At 31.0% G+C, this 26,465-nt stretch overlaps 1 protein-coding gene and 1 long non-coding RNA gene across 2 annotated transcripts; one reads left to right on the top strand and one right to left on the bottom strand.

Moving 5' to 3' along the window:
- Positions 1-15,152: 15,152 nt before the first annotated feature.
- On the top strand, positions 15,153-16,130 carry LOC114718065 (uncharacterized). Its single transcript, XR_003737779.1, has 3 exons — positions 15,153-15,203; positions 15,509-15,597; positions 15,724-16,130. It is a non-coding gene; the product is annotated as an uncharacterized LOC114718065 (long non-coding RNA).
- A 1,547-nt stretch (positions 16,131-17,677) lies between these two features.
- On the bottom strand, positions 17,678-22,299 carry LOC114718064 (COP9 signalosome complex subunit 1-like). The gene is made up of 6 exons (XM_028903311.1): positions 21,904-22,299; positions 20,672-20,992; positions 19,512-19,628; positions 19,309-19,394; positions 18,511-18,745; positions 17,678-18,099 (listed from the first exon to the last, which is right to left on the bottom strand). Exons 1-6 carry the CDS (start codon positions 22,297-22,299, stop codon positions 17,923-17,925), a joined length of 1,332 nt encoding a protein of 443 aa, XP_028759144.1. The 3' UTR covers positions 17,678-17,922.
- Between the last annotated feature and the right edge of the window lie 4,166 nt (positions 22,300-26,465).

Below are 26,465 nucleotides of genomic sequence, written 5' to 3'. Positions count from 1 at the left end.
AGAAACGAAGGGAGTGTTTGGATAGAAACCAAACCATGGTTTCAGAAGTGCTTTTACGGATTACGAAGCAAATATGTGGAGGAGGTTACCTCGTTTTGCGGAAAAGTGCTTCTGAAACCATGGTTTTGAAGCATCCAAACAGGCCCGAAGACGGATCCCGCTGCAATCTGTATAAAGTATAATAACTAAAAATAAATAAAAATAAAAAAAAACTATTGAATTCACTATTTATAAGTATTTATAAGTTGATTTTACATATGATCTATTTTTTATATTTATCAGTTTTTTTTTAAAATTATCTTCATAGATACTTTTTTAATCATAATCAAGTAAAAGAGGGAAGGAGAATATTAAGAAAAATGATTATGGCATTCTAAAAAAAATGTCGTATTTTTTATAATTAACTAACTTACTTAATTTTCTTAATCTAATTAAATTAGTTAAATAGGTCTTATATTAAAGATTGGTGGAGTATATATATTACTAAAGCAGAGAGTATATGATATTTTAAAAAATTATAAAATATTTTTAGAAAATCTTGCAAATGAGCTAGGGGCTCATAACCTGACGTTGGACTCCTTGTTAGAAGGGATATCTAATAACTTAATAAGAGTACCTCCGATAAAAAAAAATATGGGCATAAAAAAATTAATTTTAGAATTCACATTCCTTTTAAAATTAATATAATATGGACTTTATGTGCACAATATTAAATAAAAGGCGTTTATAAGATGTCACTAAAATTTGAGAAATATACTTAATTTATTGTTTTAAAAAAATTTTTTTTTTTTACTAAAAGACAATGTTATTCGAACTAGATAAAAAAGATTACATATAGAAATAAAAACATATAAGTTTAGTAAAAACATTTTTTGTTAAAGATAAAAACATGTAAGTTTAGTAAAAGATAATTAATTAAAATATAAATATTCTAAATAAAATATAAACCAAGATAAATGTCATATTTTTGCCGCTGCCACTAGCATATTAATGTGGTTGTATTAGGTGGCTGACCACAATCACTCACTTGTTTTCTTAGGAAAAAGCTAAATAATTCCAAGGGACAACAGCGCATTTGACTTGCACTCAAAAGGGCAAAATAATTAGTAATGATGACCGTCTTTTGTTTTGCTTTCTTTCTCTCATGGAATTTGACCTACACTATCTAAATTTTGGCCTACTTTTTAGATTTCGGTAATTCCAGGGGACCTCCTTTGATAGAAAAGAATCTACATGTTTTTATTTTATAAAGATCGGACCCATTCCTGAAAGGGGAAATGGCAAATAAAGACCTTTGAAAATATAAAATGGCAATTTGGGTACCTCAATTCACAAAATAACTATCAGAGACCGGGTCCTAAATTGCAATTATGAAATGCAGGAGAAAAGTCAAAAATGTCATTCCCTTTCTCTTCCTTCCGTCTCATCCCCTCCCTCTTTTTCTTTCTTCTCTTTCTCTCTCTCTCTCTCTCCCTTCGTCCTTCTCTTTACTACTACTGAATCAAGCTCAAAGCATAGCACTCTAGTCCTCACCTCAGCCACGTCTCTCACTTCAGAATTTAGAGGGAGAGAAAGGCGATGCTATGTTCTGATTCTTCCACCATAGCTCAAAACCCTATCTCCATTTCCACCTTCCATAGCCACAAACCTGGTGCAGCGAAGAAGGATCTGTACCTTAGAATATTTGGTAAAGTTTCAGCTTGTACTATTATCTCTTGTAACAAAATAATATTGCGATGGTTTGTTGGATTTTGATAGAAAATCTACTTTGAAATTATTATTCCTTGTCTCGGAGAGAGAAGGAACAGTGTAGCAAAGCATGTTGGAGCATTGTTTTATGCTTGTTTAAGATTATGTGTAATGCTTACAGAGTGTGATATTCTGCCCCTGCTTGAACTAAGTACCAAATCTACAACATTATTTGATTCATCTTTTATCACCTTGGATATATCAGAACAGTTATGGAGGAAATCAAGAAATGAAAATTCATGATTAACTTTCATTAGTCAATTTATCAATTTCATGGAGAAAGTCAAAGGCTATTTTAATGTGTATGTGTCTTTTTATATATAGTTTGAACTTTTATGTGTTTACATACCCAGAAAACATACCAAGATCATATTGGATTTTGTCTTGCATACAGGACAATTCTTCCAAATGGAACAAGGTGTCAAGAAATTCTTTGAGAACTATGGTTAGATTAGGAAATACATTTCAATTTGATGGTGACAAGTTCATAATCTACTCCTCCTTAAAGAATGAAAGCTTGGATGATTCATTGCATGTGAATGAGGAAGGAAAGTCAACTTTATGATGGAATGTAAGACTCAAGATTGCATGAGGTGTAGCTCGTAATTAGTTTCCTTGTACAAGGGGTTCAACTCACTGAACTTGTCATTAATCTTACTAAACTTGTCATTTACTGCTTATCAGAAGTAGTTGCTGTCAGAAATCTGCAAATTTTAATTTCAACAGATAAATTTGAAATTGTATGAAACCTTATGGGAACTTGTTATTTGCTATACTCAATTTGTCATTTGTCATAGTAAACTCGTTACTTCGTAAATCAATGTGAAAATTCAGTCATTTTGACAGAGAAATTTGAAATTGTGTGAAAACCTGATGGAACTTGTCATTTGCCAAACTCAACTTATCATTTGCCATAGTAAACTTGTCACTTCATAAGTCAATATGAAAATTCAGTCATTTTAACGAAGAAATTTGAAATTGTATGAAAATCTCATAGGAACTTGTTATTTGCTATACTCAACTTGTTATTTGCCATAGTAAACTTGTCACTTCATAAATCAATGTGAAAATTCATTCATTTTTTTGAAATTATATGAAAACCTTATGGGGACTTGTCATTTGCCAAACTCAACTTGTTATTTGCCATAGTAAACTTGTCACTTCGTAAATCAATGTAGAAATTCAATCATTTTAATGGAGAAATTTGAAATTGTATGAAAACCTTATGGGAACTTGTCATTTGCCAAACTCAATTTGTTATTTGCCATAGTAAATTTGTCACTTCGTAAATCAACGTGAAAATTCTGTCATTTTGATAGAGAAATTTGAAATTGCATAAAAACCTTATGGAAACTTGTCATTTGCCAAATTCAACTTGTCATTTGTCATAGTTAACTTGTCACTTTATAAATCAATGTGGAAATTCAGTCATTTCAATAGAGAAATTTAAAATTGTATGAAATTCTTATGGGAACTTATCATTTGTCATATTCAACTTGTTATTTGTCATAGTAAACTTTTCACTTCGTAAATCAATATGAAAATTCAGTCATTTTAACAGAAAAATTTGAAATTGTATGAAAACCTTATGTGAACTTGTCATTTGTCAAACTCAACTTGTCATCTGCCATAGTAAACTTGTCATTTCATAAATCAATATGAAAATTTAGTCATTTTAACAGAGAAATTTGAAATTGTATGAAAACCTTATGGGAACTTGTCATTTGTCAAACTCAACTTGTCATCGACCATAGTAAACTTGTCATTTCATAAATCAATATGAAAATTTAGTCATTTTAACAGAGAAATTTGAAATTGTATGAAAACCTTATGAGAACTTGTTATTTATCATACTCAGCTTATCATTTGTCATAGTGAACTTATCACTTCTGATAAGGTTTTTATACAAGTTTACATTTCTCTTCGTAAATGATAATTTCCAGAATTCTTTGACAACAACCAGTTTTTTACAATGAAAGGAGGTAACAGTTGTTAATTCGAGTATATCAGTAGGAGATGAGGTTGTAGAATAAAGAGAGATTATGGAGAATGAGAGCTTTTATATGAAGAGTACTATATTAGGCTATTAGCATTACATGTTTTGCAGAAAATTAAATATGGAAGCTACACAGTTAACATGTTTTCATTTTTCCCATTGCAAATTAATGGGTTGGGAAAAACATAGAAGAACGTCACGGTTCTAGAGAAGAAGAATGAAATCGAAGGAGAGTAGAAGAAGGAAAGAGAAGAAAGAGGGGGGAGAGAGAGAAAGGAAGTCAGAAATTTACGTTTCCAGAGAGGGAGAGTAGGACAAAGAGAGAGAGGAAGAGAAGAAGGAAAGAGAAAGAAATGAGGTGCTGGAAGAAAGAGAAAAGGAAGGGCATTTTAGTCATTTGGGCTTCATTTCATAATTGCAATCTAGGACCCGGTCTCTGATGGCAATTTTATGAATTGAAGTACCCAAATTGCCATTTTATATTTTCAAGGGTCTTTATTTGCCATTTCCCCTACCTGAAAAAAGTTTAGAAAATAAAACATAAATTGTTTGTGACTTTAAAATAACATAATTTGCTTTCAATTTTACATTATATATGTTATACATATTATATTGTGTGGATGTTCATAACTCCATAGTCTTCTAGAATTTCATCTCATAATTAATAGCATTATACCTTGTAACTCCCAAATTGAAGGGTTTTTATATTTATTTCCTATGACCTCCAACTGTGCAATTATATTGTTTAATTCCCTTTTTTGTGTACTTATAATTGTTTTGGTTAGTCTTCTATGTTGGAGTTCTATAAATAGGAGATTATGTATATATATTTGAGATAATAAAGTGAATGAAAACTCTTCCTTATTTTTTCTTCCAATTTCCTCCTATTTTTTTCGTCTCTCTCATATCAAGCTTTGTACTTTTTTTATTTTCATAACACATTATTAGCATGAGTTTGTTCTAAAAATGTTAGGTATAAGCTTTGTAAATTAATATATTCTTATATCATATAATAATTCCTCGACCAACTTCCCCTCACTCAATTGTCCTTTTTATCCTATTATCATATGCAATTTTAATTTATTTTTATACGTTTGCTATATATATTATGTTATTCTTTTATGTTATTTATTACATTGTTCTGTTTATACATTTTAATTTTGTTATCTCCTCACTGTGATATTGGGTTATTTATTTATTTTTCAATGCTTCTTGTTATGTGGGTTGTTTATGTATATCTATTTGGTTTATTTATGTTGTTTTGCAACTATCATAATATTGCATAGGATTATATAATGTAATTTATATATGGATTTATTTGTTTTTTATATTTAATTATGAATTTAAATTTAATTAATTAATTTATTTATGATATTATTTCAATTTCATTTTATCGAATGGCTAGAAATCATAATACTTTTAATCATGTGATTAGATGATCAAAAGTCACATTACTTTTGCAATGGTTATTTTGTAAAGGAATACTATGGATGCCTTTAAATGACACGACAAGAAAAATTTATGGCACTTTGATAATCTAATATTAACAAATATCAAAGTCCTAAAGGCTATATGGTGATAGATATCAAAGTTTTGAAAACTAATGGTTCAAATATCAAATGGCATAAAAGAACTTTATTTGAAAGATTTTCGCTATAATCTTGAAGACTAATATTTGGAGAAATTGATTATGTGCAATTAAAACAAAGAATATGTTTATAAAAGTGATAATGAATATGACCAAATTATTAATGATTAAAGGGTAATAATCTTTAATCTTAGCTATTGAACTATAATTGAGAAAATAGTAATACTTCTATAGTCAAAAACAATTATGAGCGCATGTTGAATATTAAAATTAGTTATGACTAAAAGTCATATGAACGAATACATGCACTAATATATTGAAAGAAAATGTTAAAATTAGTTATGAAACAAAAAAAAAAGGACCATAAGATATTATGAAAAGTATCAAATATAGTTATGATATCTAAGGCAATGACTTATGACAAAAGATGCCCAAAATAATTAAATTTGAAAGATATAACCATAAGCTTAGAAGGCTATGCGATATTTAATTTTTGAAAGTCTTAAAATTTTTGGTGATTGGTTGGTGGAAAATATCCAAGAATGATATGAAACTAAATATACTAAAAAAGTAGTTATTAGTCATTTTAAAATATTAATTTATTGTGCCAATTTATTTACATATTTAAGAATATAAATATAATTTATTTTCATATCAATAGAATACTCTAAAAGATGGTCATATTATGATATTGATATTTATTGTGCCATTTGTATGCAAATTAAAGAGATGATATATTATTTATATTTTATTCATTTTTATCCTATTCGTATGATTTTATTAAATATTAATTTGAATGATTTATTGTGATTAATTAATAATAAATTTTATTATTAGTATTTGAAGTTATTTTGAGTTTAATTAATAAGAAATTAGTTGAGAAAGAAAAATTAAGCATTCATATAATATGTAAGTATTTTTTTTCCAAATGACACATTTTGAGTCTAGCAAATTAAATAAATGGTATATGGTATATTGATTAACGTTGAGAAGTTTTAAATAATACATTTAATTTTACACTTTATTCTTAAAAAATTTATTTTAAAGGATCCTCTACGTTTTGTGTTCCTTTTAAAAGAAATTAAACATGTACAAATGATAATTATAATCTAAAGAAACTTTTATGAATATTGAATTAATTCAAATATCATTTAATTCCTTAAGTTTTGAACATTTTAAAATAACGTAAAAAATTGGATATTTATATTTTCCTATTCTAATGTTAAGAGGTATGTTAATCCTTAATTTTTTAAAAGGACGAATTATTGATCTTTTATATTTAAATTAAATTAGTTTTGTTGTAAAATTTGTGAGAAAAATTAAAATCATATATTTATGTTACATGTGAATTGATAAAATGAAAAGTTGTTTAATTTTATGAGAAAATGTATTATAAATAGCTGAAATTAATTTTGATTGGTTGGAAAAAATCATTTTGCCTATGCAAACTCTATATATATTACAGGTTAAATTTATGATACTCATAACTATTTATTATTATGTATTATAGTTTTATTAAGATGAGTTTGTCTCCTCATTCCTCTCAAATTACATAGAACCATGTGTAAAAATTAATATAGTTTTTGAAGAATTAAGATATTTTTTTTATGGGTGGACAAAGAATTAATGGTGAAAAATACGATCCATTGATCTACAGTGCAACTTCGATTCTCTAAAGAGTCTAAAAAGTAATAACCTAATTGAATTAAAATTCATAATTACATGTGAAATAGGAAGTACTTAGGCTTCTAAGTGAGAGAGGTTATTAGCTTATTATATGCTGGTTACTGTTTTTGAAATACATGAATGAGAAAAACATGTTTGTATGACTGACACATAAGGGGGAGATTATTGAAATATAAATGTGAGTTGATGTTAAATAGAGTTTTGCTAAAATAAAAAACTTGTGGCAGTAAATTAGAAGTTTACTCATCCAATTATACTTATAGTTGGTGTGACTTGTTTGATTATCATAAATCATATATATATATATATGATGCAGCAAATTATTGATGATGATATATTGTCATCTATTGAAGAACCAGAAGATTCTTCATGAATAGCTAAATATTATATGATGTAAGGATTCATAAGTTGCTTATTCACAAAGAAAATTTGATTATATTGATATCACTAGTTATGATGTGAAATAGATCTGTACATTTCTGGAAATATATCAAATTTAGATATATTAACCCATAAAAATAGCATTTAAACCTTACAAGTATTCAATAAATTTGATAGATGTATTTATAAGATGGTTAAATGTTATTATTAGGTAGCAACATGAAATTTGCAAGACTAATTGAGTTAATCATTATATATGTTGAGTGCACATTTCCAGAAAAGTACGATCTAGAAAATTTCTATTGCAAACACTGGTTAGTTTACATCTCAGCTTTTCAATGATTCTCATGTATTTATTAAAAAATTGTTAACCCTCCTTAATAGAATAATCTAGCAAAATAATTTATTAAAGCCTCCAGGAGTAGCTAGATCAATACTTTTGAGAACAAGATCTTCATTTCAGTGTTGGCATATTTAGTTTGATATTTTGCAGTATTTATACATATCAAGCCAGCAAAATTTTTCCAATAAAATTGGCTTTTGGTTAGGAGTCAAATATTTCCATCTTAGAAGTTTAAATGTGCAGTATTTATTACTATCAGCCTACCACAATGCACATAGATAGATATTTAAAAAAAGTTAGGATAGATGTTAGGTAATAATCTCCTTATTATCTTTAAATGAAATGAAAGGATGCTTTTAAAAAAAATTAAATGGATTTAAGAGACTCATACCACATCATGAATTGATTGTTATTCGATAAAATTTTTCTAACATAAATAAGGTTTTCCCAACATGAGGGGAAAAAATTGAGTGGCTGAAAAAGATAACATATAGAATATATTATTATTATTGCCATCAAGTATAGATTCTCAAATATATGCTAGTATGAACTAGAAGTTCATCAAAGAATACGTCATAACATATTACAAAATATCTGGTAGATGCTATGACTGACCTAAATGAGTATTAATAAATCTTATGTTTCAACTAAAAATGTTCCAATTAATATAAATAAAAGTAAGTCTTGTCTGAAGCATAAGAGATTAATTGGTTCTAATATAATTATATCATATAAAAATGAGTATGAAATTTAAAAGTTATATTGAGGATGTATACACTCTAAAAGAGTGCCAAGACACAACTAATTGAAAAAAAAACACTCAAAAAAGGTTCAACTATGAAAAGAGTAATAAAAAGATCTCAATAAATTATGTCACGAGAAAAAAAAAAGGAACCGAAAAGATAAAGTTGTCAATAATGTTTTTGATGATAAGATCATGTAATTAAAATAAAGATCTTATATGTAGATATGTCATAAGAAAGATATAGGAATTTGACCAAAAGGAAAAGGTTTAAAAAAAAAAAAAGAAGCACGAAAATATTATTTGAAAATGTGAAAATTGAGGACCTGTAGTCCAAATATATGAAATACAAAATTATTATGTGCTATATGAACATTTATGTGAAAATTAAAACTTTCACAAAAGTCTAATGAAGATTATGACAAGACATATTAGTTTGTGGTAGATAAATAATTTGCATAGAGTGCTATTCTGGTACTATATAAAATGAAAACACGCGTATATGAGATACTGTCATAGTCTATGCAAATGACTCATTGAATAATAAAATTTATATGAGAATGCATCAAGAACCTAAAAATGCTAGAAACATGTCCAAGAAAATAATGCAATATATAAAATGTTACATGGATTAAAATGATATGAGTATATAAATATATTTAATTCAGAAAGGACATATTAGAAAATAAATAATTTTGCATTTTATTTGACTTATAGATCAAGTTATGTTGAGGATTGCGAAATGATGGATTTTTTATGTTAATTTTGTCTGCAAAATATATTAAATTTAATAGACTAAAATTCCTATATATTCACTCTATGATAATATTGATATTACATGTTGTGATTTTCTCATTATTAAGTTCTTGCAAGTACACAAGTGAATAAAAAAATTATATTTGATGTTGTAATTCTACGAAACTATTATATAAGATTATTGTGTTCAAACCAATTGAACATGTAGATACAAGATATATCCTAATAATTTTCATAATAACTTTTCTATTATTATTCTCACAATGTATAAGATAGGGAAGCACATATTCATAACTTAACATATCCAGAAGATATGTTGGAGACATATATTTAAAATTTCTATATGATAAAAATGCATCATGTTTGGGTCTATTAAACAGTGATTTGAAAAGGATTAGAAATAATTCACTTGGAAAAAAAAAGTGATGTTGTCATCAGGGAAAATAAAAGTGACATTACTACTGGGACTATAAAGACCATACTGTGCTCATTTTCTTAATCAAGATTTTGTCCCATGGGATTTTCTTGTTAAGTTTTTAACAAGGCAGTTTTAATGTATATTATGTATTCTTTTTTTTCACTAAGTTTTTGTCCAACTGAAATTTTTCCTAGTAGGATTTTAACGAGACACAATATTTGTTTATGGATATCCAAAAGGAAGTGCCATAAATATTGTGTTGTGTAGATGTTCATAACTCCATTGCCTCTTAAGATTCCATCTTATGGCTAATGGCATTATATCTTATAACTCTCAAATTAAAGGATTTCTAGTATTTATTTCCTGTTACCTCCAATTGTATAATTATGTTGATCCATTCCCTTCTTTATGTACTGTATAACTCTACTCTTTAGGTTAGTCTTCAAATAAGAGATGATGTACACAGATTTAAGGCAATGAAATAACGAAACTCCTCCTTATTTTCTCTTCCAATTTTCTCCCTTTCCCTCATCTCAATCTTTGTACTTTTCTTATTTTCATAACAATATACAATCATTTATTTATTCAATATTAATATATTTTTTCTTTACCTTGTTATTTTAAAACATAATTAACAAATTTTCACTTATAAAATAAGTTTTTTATACCCTTATGCCTTGTTGCATTTTAAGTATATATTAGGAAAAATGCTACAAAAATACCATTTAAAATTCCAAACCCCAAATGGTGATCCGTCCAAAATTCTAAATTATTACTTATGATCACATTTAAATTTCAAAAATTGGGAGATTTTAAAAGTGCAGTAAGTGATTTAAAGCGCAATCCTCTTACTTCTATTTTCCGAAGTGTTGAAATTGCTGTAAATGACGTTAATGAAATAGTAAAATTCAATAAAAGTGTTACCAATCTTGTTGGGCAGTGTAGCAGTAAATTACTTAAAGGGAAAAGTAATTTGGAGGTCCTTAGTTTTCCTCCATTTTGAATCAGGTCCTTGGACATTTTTTTTTTTTATGGAGTCCTTTGCCTTTCAACAGTTAGATGTGTTAGCCCTGCAGTTAAATAGGAGCTAATGCTGTTAAAATTTTCTGTTAGAAATCGCCGTAGAACGTTTGAAACATCTTCTCACTCTGAAACATCTTCATTGTCTATCTCTTCCCCCATACCCAAGCTCTCAGGCCAAGCTTTCCCCCCTCCTTAGCTCGCTTCTCAACATCTTCTCTCTCTCACCATGCTCCTGACCTCACCATTCCTTCACCTATAACATTTTCTCACTTCAAAATTGGGATAACTGCATCTTTGAAATTTGCTCGTTACATTCCCAACTCTAAAAATGGTAGTCAAAGAACATGATGTCTCTGCTTTGGGAGCATCAAAGGAAGCTATGCAATTCTCGATTTCCTAGAACTGATCAACATCCTTCCTCGTCCTGGGTCACTCGTTCCTCGAGACATGCAAGTGACGGTGCTAGTTGTTGAAGGCTGCTCAGATAAGTTCGGCCTATCAACAAGCCATCCTTGTTGTGGCTAGTTTCAATAATGGACCTGGGTACCAAGTTGGAGAAACTAAGCGGGATGATAATATTGGAACTGGTGAAGGAGGTTGTGCACATAGACCAAGGAGAGGGATGGATGTGCGAGCCACTGTGGCTATGGAACATGGACGATTGTGATGGGCATGTTGCATATGAACTGTGGAATTATTAAAAGTGCTTGTTCTTGTTTTTGCTGATGTATGTGATGATCTATTCTTTGTAACATCCTAGTTTTTTTATTCCTAGTGTTTAATTAAGTTAGAAGGAGTTTAATACTTAATAAATGAGTTTTATTCTCTATTTATTTAAGAAAAAAGAATTATTGAAAATAAATTTATAAAATATATATAAGGAAATTACTGAATAATAATAATAAAACGGATAAAAAAAGAAGAAGAAGAAAATGCATAGAAAATAGGAAAAATGAGGTACTAAACTGTAATTTTGTCCCATTCTAACAAAGAGTCTTTAACCGAAATTTACCCCAAAATGTTATTTTAACCGTTGGGAGTGGGATAGAGAGCGTCGTCTTTCTTTTTCCTCGTTCTCCAGTGCCACTCTCTCAGGAGGGTTTTCAACTTTGTAGATCATTTTGGTAAGCCAAATGACTTTCATTAAATTCTCTTCATGAAAGTTTTTGCACTCATCTAAATTTATCTAATGATAGTAGTTTTATGCTATTTAGAGACAATTTTTGGGTTTAGAGTTTGAAGCAAGTGTTGAGTTTTGATGATAGATGAGTATAATATTGTAGAGCTATTTTAGTATATCATTTCTATCAGTTTAGTTTTATTTATTGACTGATCCAACATTTTTAAATGAATTATTTTAGTTAAATAGGTATTTATTTATGAGAAATATGATATTTATACTATGAAACTGTTGACTAAATTATCTACTTAGATGTATTTGATGTATATTGAATTTCTATTGGTTGGTTTTTGAGATTTAAAGTTGAGATAGGATTTTTGAATTTTAAATATGATAATTCCATATTTAAAAATTTGAGGAAAAAATCTGTATTAAAGTAAATATTTTGAAAGGTTTAAATGAAAATTATGGATTGTGGAGATATATTAATTTTGTGCTAAAAGACTTAATTATAGGTTATGAGAGGTTTGGGTTTAGCATAGAATTAGAAACTTTAACTTATATATATATATATATGTATGTATTAGTTTAAGTAATTAATCAAATAGCTTGTGTATTGATCTGTAAATGTATTGGTTGTGTAGATTAAATTATTGGACTATTGGTCTGAGCACGGGGTTAACCTTGTGGTAATCCTTGTCTTAGACGAGAGGTAGCCACTTTTCACTTATTATTCATGCTCGTAGGTTGTTTATGATTGATTTTGAATTATAATGGATTTATGAAATATTATTGAATTATGATGTGAGCTATGAAAGTATGTTGTTATTAAAATTGTCTTGTGAGACTTTCTTTGCAGAAGATATATGTTTACGATTATGATGACCTCAGGTATTATGAGTTAATTGAAAATTGAAAATCCAAATTGATTTTTACATGTTGATGATTTATTATGAATGCAATATTTTGAGTGTTGATGAGGGGTGGCAGATGTTGATGATGGGTACCATACCAAAGAGGATATAAGGGGGTGAATTATGTATATTTGAAGATATAAGGTGGTAGGGCCACCAGGTGTACACTGATTGGTCCTTTGGCCTAGTTATTCATTATAAGGCATTGACACCCCACTAGTAGACTAGAGGGGGAACCCATGGTTCGATCTTGTGCTCTGTGAATTTTGGCTAGTCCATATCACTTGATCGCTGAGCTTGTCTAATTACCAGTCACATGGATGAGAATTTAGCCTATGGGTTCAGTCAGAGGATATAAGGTGGATGGATATAAGGGAGTTGAAAAGATTATTAATTGTACTTTGTATATGCTTTGACAATATGAAATTTGTTGGAATACTATGAATTTGCATTTGTCTCACTTGACACGTCACGAGCACTTACTTGTATGCTTGATAAGTAGGATTGTTGCTTACTGAGGCTTTTGTCTCACCCTGTTGATTTAACACTTTTCCAGGTGATAGTTCATGCTCGGGTCAGTTAGGGAAGGCTCTAAAAGCTTAAGCTGCTATTACAAAATTGTAGCGCTTCCACTCTTTTGATTGTGTTGGATAGATGTATATTGTCATGATAAGGCCCATTCCACATACTTTGATATGTTTGAGATTGATTATTTTTGATAGTATGCTTTTGATAACTATTACTGGATTGCATGCTGGCAGAAGGCTGGAAGCCTTTAGATATTTGCGTGTGATTTCTTTTGTTTGATATGAGTGGTAAATCCACAATGATCTTTGACATCAAATGACTTTTGATTTGTGAAAGTTATGGAAGGTGTTATTTAGTAAAATCGTGTTATGGGCTTATAGTTGAAAATGATATTCTATTATTCTGGATTCATAATGCCCAAAGCCTATCCACTATGAATCTCGTTTTACACGCAGTTAATTTAGAAAAGTTCTTTTCACCATGATAGACATATTTATGGATTGGTTTAACTCTTTTTTTTATCATGGTTAATCTCATATGATTTAGGATGTTTATATAACCATGATAGTATTTCTAAATGTTTTACAAAGTTTCTTTTCTATCATGGTTAACTTTTTAATATTGATTAATTTAAAAGTGTAGTAGTTTTGTTATTCATTTTGAATTTTGTGCGTTAAGGAGGGGAAGGAGAAGATGTTGATGCAGTAAGCGAATGATGGAGGAAAGTTTGGTCTAAGCTTGGGTAAGGGGGTAGGCACAGACGGTGAAGATATTTCAATGGAGAAGATGTTTCGGATGTGGTGCTACGTTTTCCAACAGAAAATTTTAACGGTGTTTGATCTTATTTAACAGCAAGGACTATTATGTGTAACAGCTGAAGGTTAAAAGACCCATAAAAAGAAAAAAAAAGTTGAGGACCTGATTCAAAATAGAGAGAAACTATAAGGATATCCAAATTACTTTTCCCCTGTTTAAAAAACACGACATTCTTGTATTTTCCCAAGTATTTAAATGTAAAAAAAGTTGTTGTAAATGGCAGTAATGAAATGGTATAACTCAGTAAAAATGTTGTAAATGTCATCGATAGTGTATGTGAATGATTTAAAACACGACCCTCTTATTTGTATCGGCTCGAGTGTTGAAATTATTAAAAAAGTTGTTGTAAATGAAATTGATGAAATGGTGAAATTGAGTAAAAGTATTATTAATATTGCTGGTAGGGTAGTAAATTATTTTTAAAAGAACATTTTAATTTGATAGTTATCTCATATATAATTTTGCACTCAACTAATAATGAAGTTTAGTGGTTGGATGGTCATTAAGAATTTTGGAATTCAAGATTTGGTGGGATTAAATCCCACTTTAGCAATATTGATGATTTGTAAATTTCATTTTGGTCACAAGTATTGATTTGGAAGGATGACCTTTTTAGGTTTTGCAAATTCAGAAGGTATTTTGGTAAAATTTTTCCTATATATTAAACCTTACATATTCGTTCACAGAAAAAAAAAAATTTTTTGGTCAACTTCTTTATATATATTATGTCAAGTTCTCTAATCATACATGAATATGTATCTTTTTTTTTTAATAAATTTATAATTAAATAATATTAAATTTTAATATTTTAAAAATAAAATACATATAATCATATGTGATTAGCAAAATATGAGATAATTTTGGTAAAATTTTTCCTATACATTAAACCTTAGATATTCATTCATAGAAAAAAAAATTTTGGTTAAATTTTTTATATCTAATATGTCAAATTCAGCAATCACACATAGATACGTATCTTTTTTTATTTCGTATAAATTTATAATTAAATAATATTAAATGTTAATATCTTAAAAATAAAATATGAGATAATGAATATATAAAACTTAGATAAACAAGAAAGAATCTCCCGCTTTTGGGCGAGCTCTTGTTCCCCGTCTCTGGAAAGTAGAAACTTCTTCAGTGGTGAGAGCTTTGTTTTCCTGTCGGGTTGAGTCATCATTATGGCGTCTCCTTCTTCTGTGCTCTCCGTCACGGAAGGGAACATCGACCTCTTGTTTGTTTTATATGCTAATGGGGTTTTAGTGGCGGTGTATTTTGTTTCTTCTACTATTATTAGATCTGTGGTTTTTGTTCGTGGCATCTCTCTTTTCGATGATAGAACGAAAAGTAATAGATTTGATCTGAGTTGATGGCTTGGAATTGCGTTTTGTGGGAAAGGCTTTAGTCGACGATTGTCTCTACTTTAATTACCAAATGCTCTATGACAGTCGATGGTGTTGTTCGGCGGTGGCGAATCCAAGGTGTTGATGAAAGGTATAAAATTCACCAAGCAGTGCTGCTCAGTGGGTAGCCAAAGGTGAGTTCTCTTCCTCCTCTAGTACCGTTCATTGTTGCTAGTGGCTATGGGTGTTCTACCTTCTAGCTTCTACGGGTTTTTCATGTTTGCCTTTCAACCGTTTTTGGTTGTTCTTTGGCCTACAAGAAGGACGGGTCCTTCGAGATGGGTTTTCAAACCACCACCTTTTACTTTGGCGTCTTTGCCAGTGATGGCATTTTCTTCCCCGGAGATTCCGACAACAAGACGATGGGGCTTTCTGGTGAACTTGACGGCAACGGCTCCAGTTGCTTTTTTTTTTTTTTTGGGGGGTGAAAGGCTCCTCTTGCTTTAATTTGGTGTTAGGTTAGGTTTCGCGTTATTATGGATTTTTAGTTTAATGGGTTTTTTGTTGGACCTCTTGTTAGACTTGTATTTTCTTCATTTTTTTTGTTTCTATTTTATGAAAATATATTGTTTTGGTTAAAAAAAACTTGATATAAGTATTGTCTTTCATTCACTTAGAGAAAGAGATAATCTACTTGAGAATTAAAATTTAAAATTCCAAACCGTTTCCACAAAGCAAACCCAAGTGACCTTTCAGGTTCAAAAGTTGAGGGCCAAGTGAGAATTGACTTATGCTATGTTGTGATACATATAAATGATATTGATTATATGAAAACCTTATTCAACCGTTGAATGAAAAATTGGAAAAAAAAATTTTGGGGGGAGGGGTCATTTTACCAGCTTTAATATATAAGCATTTCAACTTTAAACACAATGAATAAAAAATCGAATCAAACTAGCTAGTTAAACTGAAAAACTGACCAACGGTCTAGTCTAATTGAGTGCTGACTAGTCAAAAAACTCAACTGGTGTCACCATGGTTAAACCAAGTTGAACCGATGCAATTGATGTGAATCGATAATGAACTGGTTTGGATGATTATATTGCTACTAGTTCTATTGTTTCTTATTCAACTCCTAATATCTTAGTTACTATAGATTTGAATGAATTTTTACTAATGATTTTGGTATCAATGGTTAATTTTAGTTATTAAAAAATTGTAAAGATAAGTATTTTAAATGTTGTTGTACATTGTTATTGTTACAATTAAAATGTTGTTTTATTTTCCTATATTTTATTATTAGTAATTATTAATGTTATTATATTTTGTTATTTTCAATTAAATTATATATTATTTTAATATGACTGATTTGACTCCGACTTGATCCCATTCTAACTCACTAACCCTTTGAACTTCTATCTTAATCGATTTTGTGTCTGATCTGATTTTTATCTGGTCTATAAGCTTTTACCTGTGTATCCTTGAGTTTCAAGGAGACAACAACCCAAACTTGGTTCATGACTGAGGACCAAGTGGCCGGAGCATGGCTGCTGGTTGGGCTGACTTACGGTTGAGTCTGCCTGGCCGTCTAGGAATGGTCCTCATGTAGCCTCTCCGTATAAGGTGGTCGTCACTTGGAAATCAAAGAAAAGCTCTCAAATCAGTCATAACGTCAGTATATCATATCCATTAATACATCAGATCCAATCAGAACTCCATGAATCATGAACCTTTTTCACCCGCTAATATGAAAGTTTAAGATTATGTATATTTTGACTGTCACGGTTTTTTCAGTGTATTTTAATAAGCTGAATACACTGGTCCTACATTTTCTTCTTTCAAAAGGCACTGGACCAGTGAATTCAAATCACAAATAATCACCGAAAAAAAAACAAATCACAAATCTACGCCAGCACAAGGGTCGCTTAACCCAGAACCATAGGATGTGTATCTGGATAGACTGAAGAATCAATTTAATCAATTCATCAGAGTAACATCCTGTTTTTCGTCATCCCACCACAACCAAAAAGAAAAAGGGCAAAAGACAAAAAAACATCATGACCTCATAAAATAATGCCCTCATCCGCTTCTTGTACGTCCACCAGGACACTTATTTGGCGATTTTGGTAACTAATATTTACTTGTCAACTTTGCCTTAACAATTAATGCTTATATGTAACTCTTTAATGAAATAAGTAGCGTAAGAATAATTTGAGCCATTTCAAACTTCTGATTGATTTTACACATCAAGCAACAAAATTAAGAAACATGTCATATCAGCAAATACGCAAACTAAATATATAGCAAAAGGGCTACTGAATAATTCATTTGAATCGTACAAAGTATATACAAAATAGCAGCCATAGTATATCCGTTAATGATGGACGAAATGTTTAACAACCCACTATAAAGTCCAGACAATATTCATGGAACTTCAGCCTGGAACTTTTCTCCATAATAACCGACCAATGTCTCTAAGCATGATGATTGCAACGTCAGCCCAACCATCAAATCCAAAATCAAAGTTTTCTTGATGCCTTGAGATTGTAATCATGCTTGATAAGATTTGATCTCAGCAGCATGGATCTGACATCCCGATCAAATTCCCTTCCAGCCTCCAGAACCCTTTGAAACGTGGCATTTCTCTGATCTGCATGCCGTGCATACAGAATTTTGTTGTGTGAATCAATTCGAGCCTGTCAAGAGACAATATCCATAACATAATTGCGAGGCTGTTCTGAAAACATTTTTTTCTGGCAAAAGCAGCATTTAAGATACAGTAAAGCTTAGGTTGCTAAAGAAAACAACAGGGAAGCAACTCCCCAACCCCTCACAACACACACACACAATCATATCAGGAGAAACCTACCAGATTTTAATGAACTAAAGCTTTAGTAGATATTCAAGAGAAAAACCCACCCACACCTATCATGCACTTGACTTCAATAACCTAAAGCTTACTAGATTTTAGGGTGATAAAAACCATAGAACAATGGTGATTATTAGAGAACAAGCAGACCTAGATCTGTGAACAACAATGTAGACATCTGAGTCTATAAGAATCAGGGAAAGCAAATTAAAGCAAAATAACATGATCCCAACTGCACCTGTATCTGGTTATCAGTAATCAAAGCTTCAAGTTCTTTCTCAAGTCCAGCAATAGTTGTCTTGAAGGCGTTAGCCATCATGCGTAAATCAACAGACACGAAAGGGTGTGTGTACTGGATGAGGGCTTTGTGGCGGATTTGATCATAGAGTGTCTCTACATGGTCATGCAAATGTATATCAAGCAACAGATTTGTTTTAAGGTTTCCAAGGTATTCCAGACAGGATGCATAGTGGCTGCAAAAAGGCAGAAAAACAGCTCAATACATATATAGAGGTGGAAGGGAGAAAGATTAAAACATAAGATACACAAATGAGAAAAGACAACTATCAGAATTGCCAATCACTTGCAACCTTAGACCTCCACCAATTATAAAAGATTCACAATGTAAACATGGTGCACTGAAAAAAATTCATCTGATTGACAACAATGATGGAAAACTAGAAGTCTATCACAAACGATAGCCATCCCGAGGAAAATGAATCAGGAATTCATAAATCTCTTTTCAACCACAATCTCACCATCGTTGACAAAAGCACACCCTAAACATCGTGTATTCCATTCCAATTCTTATTAAAAAATTGTCTATTGTTTAGGCATACAGAATAGCAGCCTCACATTAAGAACTTCACTTCAAGATCCATGCAGTACAGTTCCGCCTCAGGCCGGAGAGACTGAGATTCAACAAATCAAGTCTCCATTCAATTACACGGGAAGGGGAAAAAGCACAGTTGAAGAGGTCCCATCAATATGCAAATGAACAATAAAAAAGAAAGAAGATAAAAGGAACAAAAGTTACCTTGAGTAAAAATCGTTTATCAGCTCCCTTACTTCAGGAACCAACTCTAAGAAATTCCGGAAGACATGATTGTCTATAACTTTGGCCTGCCATGCATAAAAAATTGACACAACAGAGGTGATGCAATGCTATGAATGCTAGGAACGCCTCAACTAAGGTCATATCAAAGGAAGCCTATCCTATGTATTTGATGGAGAACATGCCTTTAACTCTGCCCTATCAAACGTTGCAAGTGCACAAAGTCCGCCATATGTTGCAACGTCTTGAGGTGCAATCACATCATTGTAGTGGCTTCCCAGTTCTGGTGCCGTTTCTAGAAACTGCATTACATAAAGAGTATGCGAACAAAGTTAAATCACATGGTTAATAGCTCATGCAGTAATCCTAGACAAATCTAAGCTACATACTCGTAAGTGGAAGACACTGTTAGTGAGGGACAAAAGAAAAATTGTGGAAAAGTCAGTGGAAAATATAGAAGAGGACTGGATAGTTTAAGGATAAGCATAAACATAATAAGCAAAAGACGTGCATTCACCACCAAATTGGTTGAGAATAAGCATGGTCACATGTCAGACACTCAAAAGATATCAAATTGTTTGCTAGTCACCTGTAATCATTTATTAATAATCTCTCCCTCTCCCTCTGTGTGTGTGTGTGTGTAACTGCTCTTGACTCTTGTGCATTTGAAGCTCCTTTAAACACCAAAGAACTGAATTCCAGTTATACAATGATTGCTCTAGAAAACCAGTATACTCATCATGTAAGAACCAAGTACAACCACAATCCCAGTCCAATAGTCCAAGTGAAGAATTGACGGCATTAATGAGTTATACAGATTTGCAATAATTAAAATAGTATACTAATCATTAAGTCGTAACAGCCCCGGGCTTGAGAATAAACAAAAATACCAAGCCTGAACCATAATCAACAAGAAACATGCATTTAGGTTCATTTGTAGGACTTTCACCAAGGTAACTATTCTTAAATCACTTCAGAAATGCTAACTGATTCCTATCATGTGCAAATTCCCACAAAGAACGAGTTTGTACAATTGTACAAGGTATCAATATACCTTGTAATGACATGGAGAAGGGCATGTAATGACTTAAAATACAAAATGATTTTTCCCATAAAAACTGACCCTCACGCCTGATTGAATAATGGTAACCATGTTATAATAGAAGTTACAAAAATCTTTCATTAACCCATTCCTTTTTCATTGGCAAACATCCTTTGCCTGCTGTAACCCATGTAAAGGACTACAATCATCAAAACGTTAGAGAGTGAGGCAATCTCTCATCATAAGCGCAAAGTTGAAGGCACAGTCCAGTATGAACAGCCTAGACCTAAACAAGGAACAAACCTTCCGAGCAGCCAACTTGTACTTTTTGGCCTCCAGATTTGCCAATCCTGCAGCACAACGTAACTTTGCAGCTGTAACCTGGTCAAGGGCCTCTGGTGTCTGTTCTGCCTTACTAACATAGCTTGTGACATGAGTAAATTGACCCATCTCAATGCTGACAAGAATAGCACTCATGCACATATGAATAATGTGCTTTGAAGTAGTGCAATAATCCCGGGTACGGACATAATTTTTAAAAGCATCCCCAAGCTGACCGTGAGCATAGTAGAAATCTCCAAAGTCATTGTATCCCATTCTTATGCTTTCTTTGATCAAGTTTGTCTGCAGAAAAAAAGGAAGTTGGAAACAATAAATCAACGAGAAGAAAACTGAGACAATTAAAAAAGGATGATATTAAAAGCATGCCACATTATTATATTATATCTGCAAAGTGTCTATCTAAGCAACCAAACTAAACACAAGGTGGGGGAAACCCACATAGACAATCCATAATCCATTTTGTTTACTGTGATAATTAAGAATGAATACATCTGGTTACAACCAACCAGAAATTAATGAAAAAGCACTGGCTGGAGACCATTGTCAGAAGCTGGCAAATAGCAAAACTTGACTGATGCCTAATCTGCATATAATATATATGTAGACATACTAAACACACGTTATCTGAATACCAATACAGCATCCTGTCAAGAGCTAAGCAGACATTGAGTCTGATAGAACAGTACTGCAAACCATAAGCATTAACATCACGTTTTCTGAACATGGTAAATCTACCACAGTAACAGAACATAACTAAAGGTGGAGTGCTTTGCATCAGAACATCAATTTCTCTTCCGTATGTATCAAATTATGTGTAAAACAGTACATGACTAACGCCTCTATTTATAGGTAAGGTGAAATGGAGGATACGGTCTTACCATAAAACAATCTATAGCGCGTAGGTTGCTTGATGAACAGAATTTTTGTAAGAAGTAGGAAAACAAAGAAATGCTAAACATTAATATGCCGTAATGAAAGCAAGAACGACAAAAGAGCCTAAATGAATAGTCAACACATCACATTTTAAGTATACAAAGGAAATATTACTGACAGAGTTGGTTAAACAGAAAAAACCCAGAATTACAAGCAAAGTCCAGAACCAATGCATGCTATGTTGGCATCAACCAACTTGAATCTAGTTTCAAAAAAACTGACAGATACAATAAAAAAAGATACGAGTTATAAGAGAATACCTTGTAGGCATTAAGCTCATTTTCGAGCTTCTCCTTTCTCTGCTCCGCCCTTCGATCTACCGTCTCACACCAGGCCACGTCCATGCCGTAATTGGGCCCCAACCGCCCATCAATCTTTTGCACAACTTCTCTGAACAGCTGGGTGTTCTCCCCCTTCTTAATCTCATCGTAGGCCATGCGAAGCGCCTCAAGCTCCATAGTAGAGTTCTTTTCACAGTGATCAGCAATGAAGAGGAGTCGCACAATCTTGGTGCGACCGGTGTAGAGGCTCGCATATGCTTCAATGTCGAGCTGGTCGCCGCTGGTAATGGGGCGGCGGTTGCGGTTACCATCGTCGCCGCCGTTGGCGTAGATTTCATCAATCATCGGACCCGAGGTCTCGTCATCACCGTCCATATTAAGTATGAGGAGAAGAAACCCTAACGGAGAACGGGAGGAGTGAAATTGGGATTAGGGTTTAGGTTTTACGTGGGAGCTTTTGTTGCAGCGTCGCAAATCTGCCCTGTGGTTACTGATGAGTGATGAGTGTTCTTTGGCGTGGCTCGGCCCTTGGTTGCGAGAATGCCGCAAAGTTCTGCTTCGCTTGTCAATTGAAATTGCCAAAGCGAGGTTGCTCACTCTCCTTTGAGTCCTTTCTTTGTTATTAATTTATTATCATTATTACAGTAATTATATTATCATTGTCATATTGCTACTAATTTGAAAAAATTAAAAAAAATTACTAAATTATTTAATTATAGTATATGTTATATAATCTTTTTAAAATAATAATTTGTATTATTAGATTATATATCAATTTATAAGGAAAACAAATTAGTTTAGAAAAAAAGGATAAATATAAATAGTTTAAAGTAATTTATTAACTTCTTAATTTTTTTTCAAATTAATTAATTATCAATTGAGTTTTATATTAATATTATTTAAAACTTACATATATTGTGTTCATAGCTTTTGTCAACCATATTATGTTGATATTATTATGGGAAAATCACACCCCAAAAAAAGTTTGAAAATGGCGAGTTAAGAGTTGGAAACAGGGAACGAAAATTTAAAGAAAAAATTTCATTGAGGTCCCACAAAAAAAAAATACAGCAAAAAAGTCCTTAAAAACCTTCCAATTAACCACAAATCCTAAAGAAACCTCAGTGCAATTTAATAAAATGTAAATAAACTTCTTTGCCCTTGGTAATGTAGGCACAAAGAACACTAAAAAAAGCGAAAGGGAAAACTGATATTGTATATTGAAACTCTTGCGCATGAGAAAGAAGCAAGCAGCCATTAATGGAGCCTCTTCTTCATCACCATTAGTGAAGGCCAAGAATCTTCCGTTTTCATCATCTCAACTGATTATAAGGTTCGAAAATTTCTTTCTTCTCCTCTCTTAGGACATTTTAGTCAACAGATTGGGTTTGGGTGTAGGTATGTTGAAAACTATTCCACCCTCTTACATATTTCATCTTCATCATTTCGGCTAATTCTAAAGTTCGAAAGTTTCTTTCCTCTTCTCTTTTAGAACATTTTGGTTGATTAAGTTTGAGTATGGGTATATTGAAAATCATTTTGCCATTTTGTTGTTGCAAAGCTTAAGTTTTTGGTTTAATATGAATAAGTTAATGCAAAGATTGTGTTTTTTGTTTGGTGTGTGCTGGTGATTTAAGTCAGGCTTTCACTATAGGTGGTAAGATGATGATAGATACTTTGTTGGGAAAACCATATTGAAGGTACCTATATTTTCTCTCAATTTTTAATTTGGTACCTATGTGTTTTTTTTCCTTCAATTAAACATTTCATTTTATCTTTTTAGCAACATTAGCTCTTATAACTTTGTTCTATTGATATTTTTAGTCTCTACATAAGGATTAATGATGTTAATAGATGAAAAATAAAGATTTAGTCAAGAACAAAAAACACATAGATACCAAATTGAAAATTGAAAAAAAGTATAAGTACCTCCAATATGGTTTTCCCTACTCTGTTTTTGGATATATTATGGGTGGGTTTATGATGAGTTTACTTTGTTTAAGCGTGGTTTAGTGAGAATGGATGAAAAAGATGAAATTTGGTATGGGTAGAAATTTTTACTATGAAATGGGATATTGTGTTGTCAATGTAAACTTCAATAGATGTCAATATAAACCACAATAGTTGTCAATATTGTTACTTCACTTGGTAATGATAACTGTGTGATGTAGGTTTACATTAAAGTTGACAAATATGTTTGTAAAGCATCTATTTGTTTTTTTTTTTTTATCATATGGGGTAAGTTTATAAATGATGGAGAAAAAGATAAGTGATATATTGGGAATAGTGTAAGAACAAAAAATATAAAGAAAGTCACAAGTTATGAAGAGTTGAAGGAAATTATATCACTATTTCTTGAAAAAGAAAGTAATTCCTTTGTTTTGAAATTTTCAGTTATGTTTTATAAAAATACATTTATGCAGTTGATAGATGATGAAGGGGTAGAGCATGTAATAAAGTTCAATTAAAAAAAGTGATTATGTATATATAGAAGAGAATGGAAATAATGACCATATGGAAGCAATAAGAGATGATACAATGAAAGAGCAAGATGTGTAGGCTTGGTTTGAACAAATATCTTCTATTATCATTTTTTTCCATGTAATTTATTATTAAAGTGCTCCTAAGTTATCATTGTATATACCATAACTTGTCATTTATTGTAGGATTGATCAATTTTTTTCGAGTTGTAAATAAATTAGGGAGACACCATCAATTTCATGTGCTATGGTAGATGCAATAAGTCTAAACATAGTGCCAGGACATGTAAGAACTCAAATTCTAGTTGAAAACATGTTGTGCAAGCCTTTTTTTTTTTTTAAATAGCTATGAAGGGAATTTTTTGTATATGTGACAACGCACATTAATACTACCTCTAGTCCTAATTATAAAAAATTATTTATAGTCTATAAACGAGATCTTATAAATAGGATCGGAGATAGTAATTAGTTTGATATCAGATACATGTAACCCATATATTTTTGTGGGACAACTTGTGAAATTGGTGAAATTATATGTATATAAAGTTGTAAATAAAAGTTGGCTATAAAATGACATGTTCAATTCTAATGTGTAATCAGTTGTAATTATTTACATCTTGCATTGTCAATACATGCTTCTCCACTTGTTAATCATTACACTATCACTTGTCAAATTATATGCTGATATGAGATTGGTTATAATGTTATATGATATAAAGTTGTTTATAATGTTATATAATATCACTAATAACATATTTATCATCATTAATATGAAATTATACAATCACTTGTCATTCATTACACCTTGATTTTTTATTGGTTGTAGTTAGACTTGTCAGTGACTTTACTGTCACTTGTCAATGGTGGCATTATAACCTATCAATAGTTGGAATTGTCCTTTTTCAATAGCCTTTAATTGACATAAATTTCAGTAATACATTCTAGTTATAATGAGTTATGATATTTATATTTTATTATATATAAAATTCAGTTGCAAATTTGAAACTAAAAATACCTTTGGTTGGCAATATTTTTTACATCAAGTATTAATATCTACACCTAATTTGTTAATAACTACACTATCACTTTGTTAAATTTTTTTGGTGATATATATTCTGTTTTTTGTTTAATGTGTAAGTAAATAAATGGAATTTAATATAATTGGATTGGATCCTATTTCATGTAACATACAAGAACATTAACATATGAAGAAGAATGTAAGTAGTCATATTATATACAATTTAGTATAATTGGATTGGCTCCTACCATAGAATGAGTTGTCAATCAGAGGACTATTATTGGTCATTTCTAATGCCTCTGATTGTTAATAGCTTTATCTCCTTTTCTTACTTTGGTTGAAATCAAGTACCATCGATAGTACTTTATCCCTATGTTTGTTGTTTTTATGAGTAACCGACTACCATATGCATTCAAACTTGAGCTCTTGCAGTTTATCTTCAAGTACCGTGTCATGGTATATCTAACACTATCAAGAATTGGGCCATTCTACTCTTGTAGCCACGAGAGGACATGAACGTTACATGAATCACTGTAAACAAAATTTAACATGTAAAGATCATGTGAATATTCTTGCAAACCACACTAAAAAAAATTAATTTAGTCCAGCAAATAAACTCATGCATCATACTAGACATAAAATTTGGCCCCTTTTACATCGTTGCCAATTTTACCCTCATTCTTAAACAATTCTGGCTTAATAACATGTAACGAGCTATCGTTAAACAATTATTTTGCAAAAAAATAATTTACATAACAAAGAAGACTAAGCAAGACAAAATCAAATGACAACAATAACACCATGCAATGGCAACTGAGAACAATATAATCTGAAAAGTTACATTTTGATATATATTTAGTTGTCATTATTTGCACTCTCTCATATTAATACACCTTTCCTTACTTGTTAACGTTGGTATTGTCACTTATCACTATATTTACTAATAGAAGTTTGACAAAAATTTAATTTCAAGTTAGTGTGCTTGAACTTTAGGGGCCTCCATGAACTTATTAAAATTATATTAAACAACAAATTGAATTTTT

This window comes from Neltuma alba, unplaced genomic scaffold (genome assembly GCF_004799145.2).
Source record: "Neltuma alba isolate B1F8T4 unplaced genomic scaffold, ASM479914v2 tig00011797_pilon, whole genome shotgun sequence".
In the NCBI taxonomy this organism is placed as follows: domain Eukaryota; kingdom Viridiplantae; phylum Streptophyta; class Magnoliopsida; order Fabales; family Fabaceae; genus Neltuma; species Neltuma alba.
Note: the sequence above shows the minus strand (reverse complement) of the source record. Positions and strands in the feature narration are given on the sequence as shown.

Excerpts from the sequence above, each read along its gene's own strand:
- LOC114718064 (XM_028903311.1), bottom strand. The coding sequence starts at position 22,299 with ATGGACGGTGATGACGAGACCTCGGGTCCGATGATTGATGAAATCTAC. Across the intron at positions 20,993-21,903 it reads ATGAGCTTAATGCCTACAAG|ACAAACTTGATCAAAGAAAG; the intron begins GTATTCTCTTAT and ends TTTTTTCTGCAG. Across the intron at positions 19,395-19,511 it reads TTGATAGGGCAGAGTTAAAG|GCCAAAGTTATAGACAATCA; the intron begins GCATGTTCTCCA and ends TATGCATGGCAG.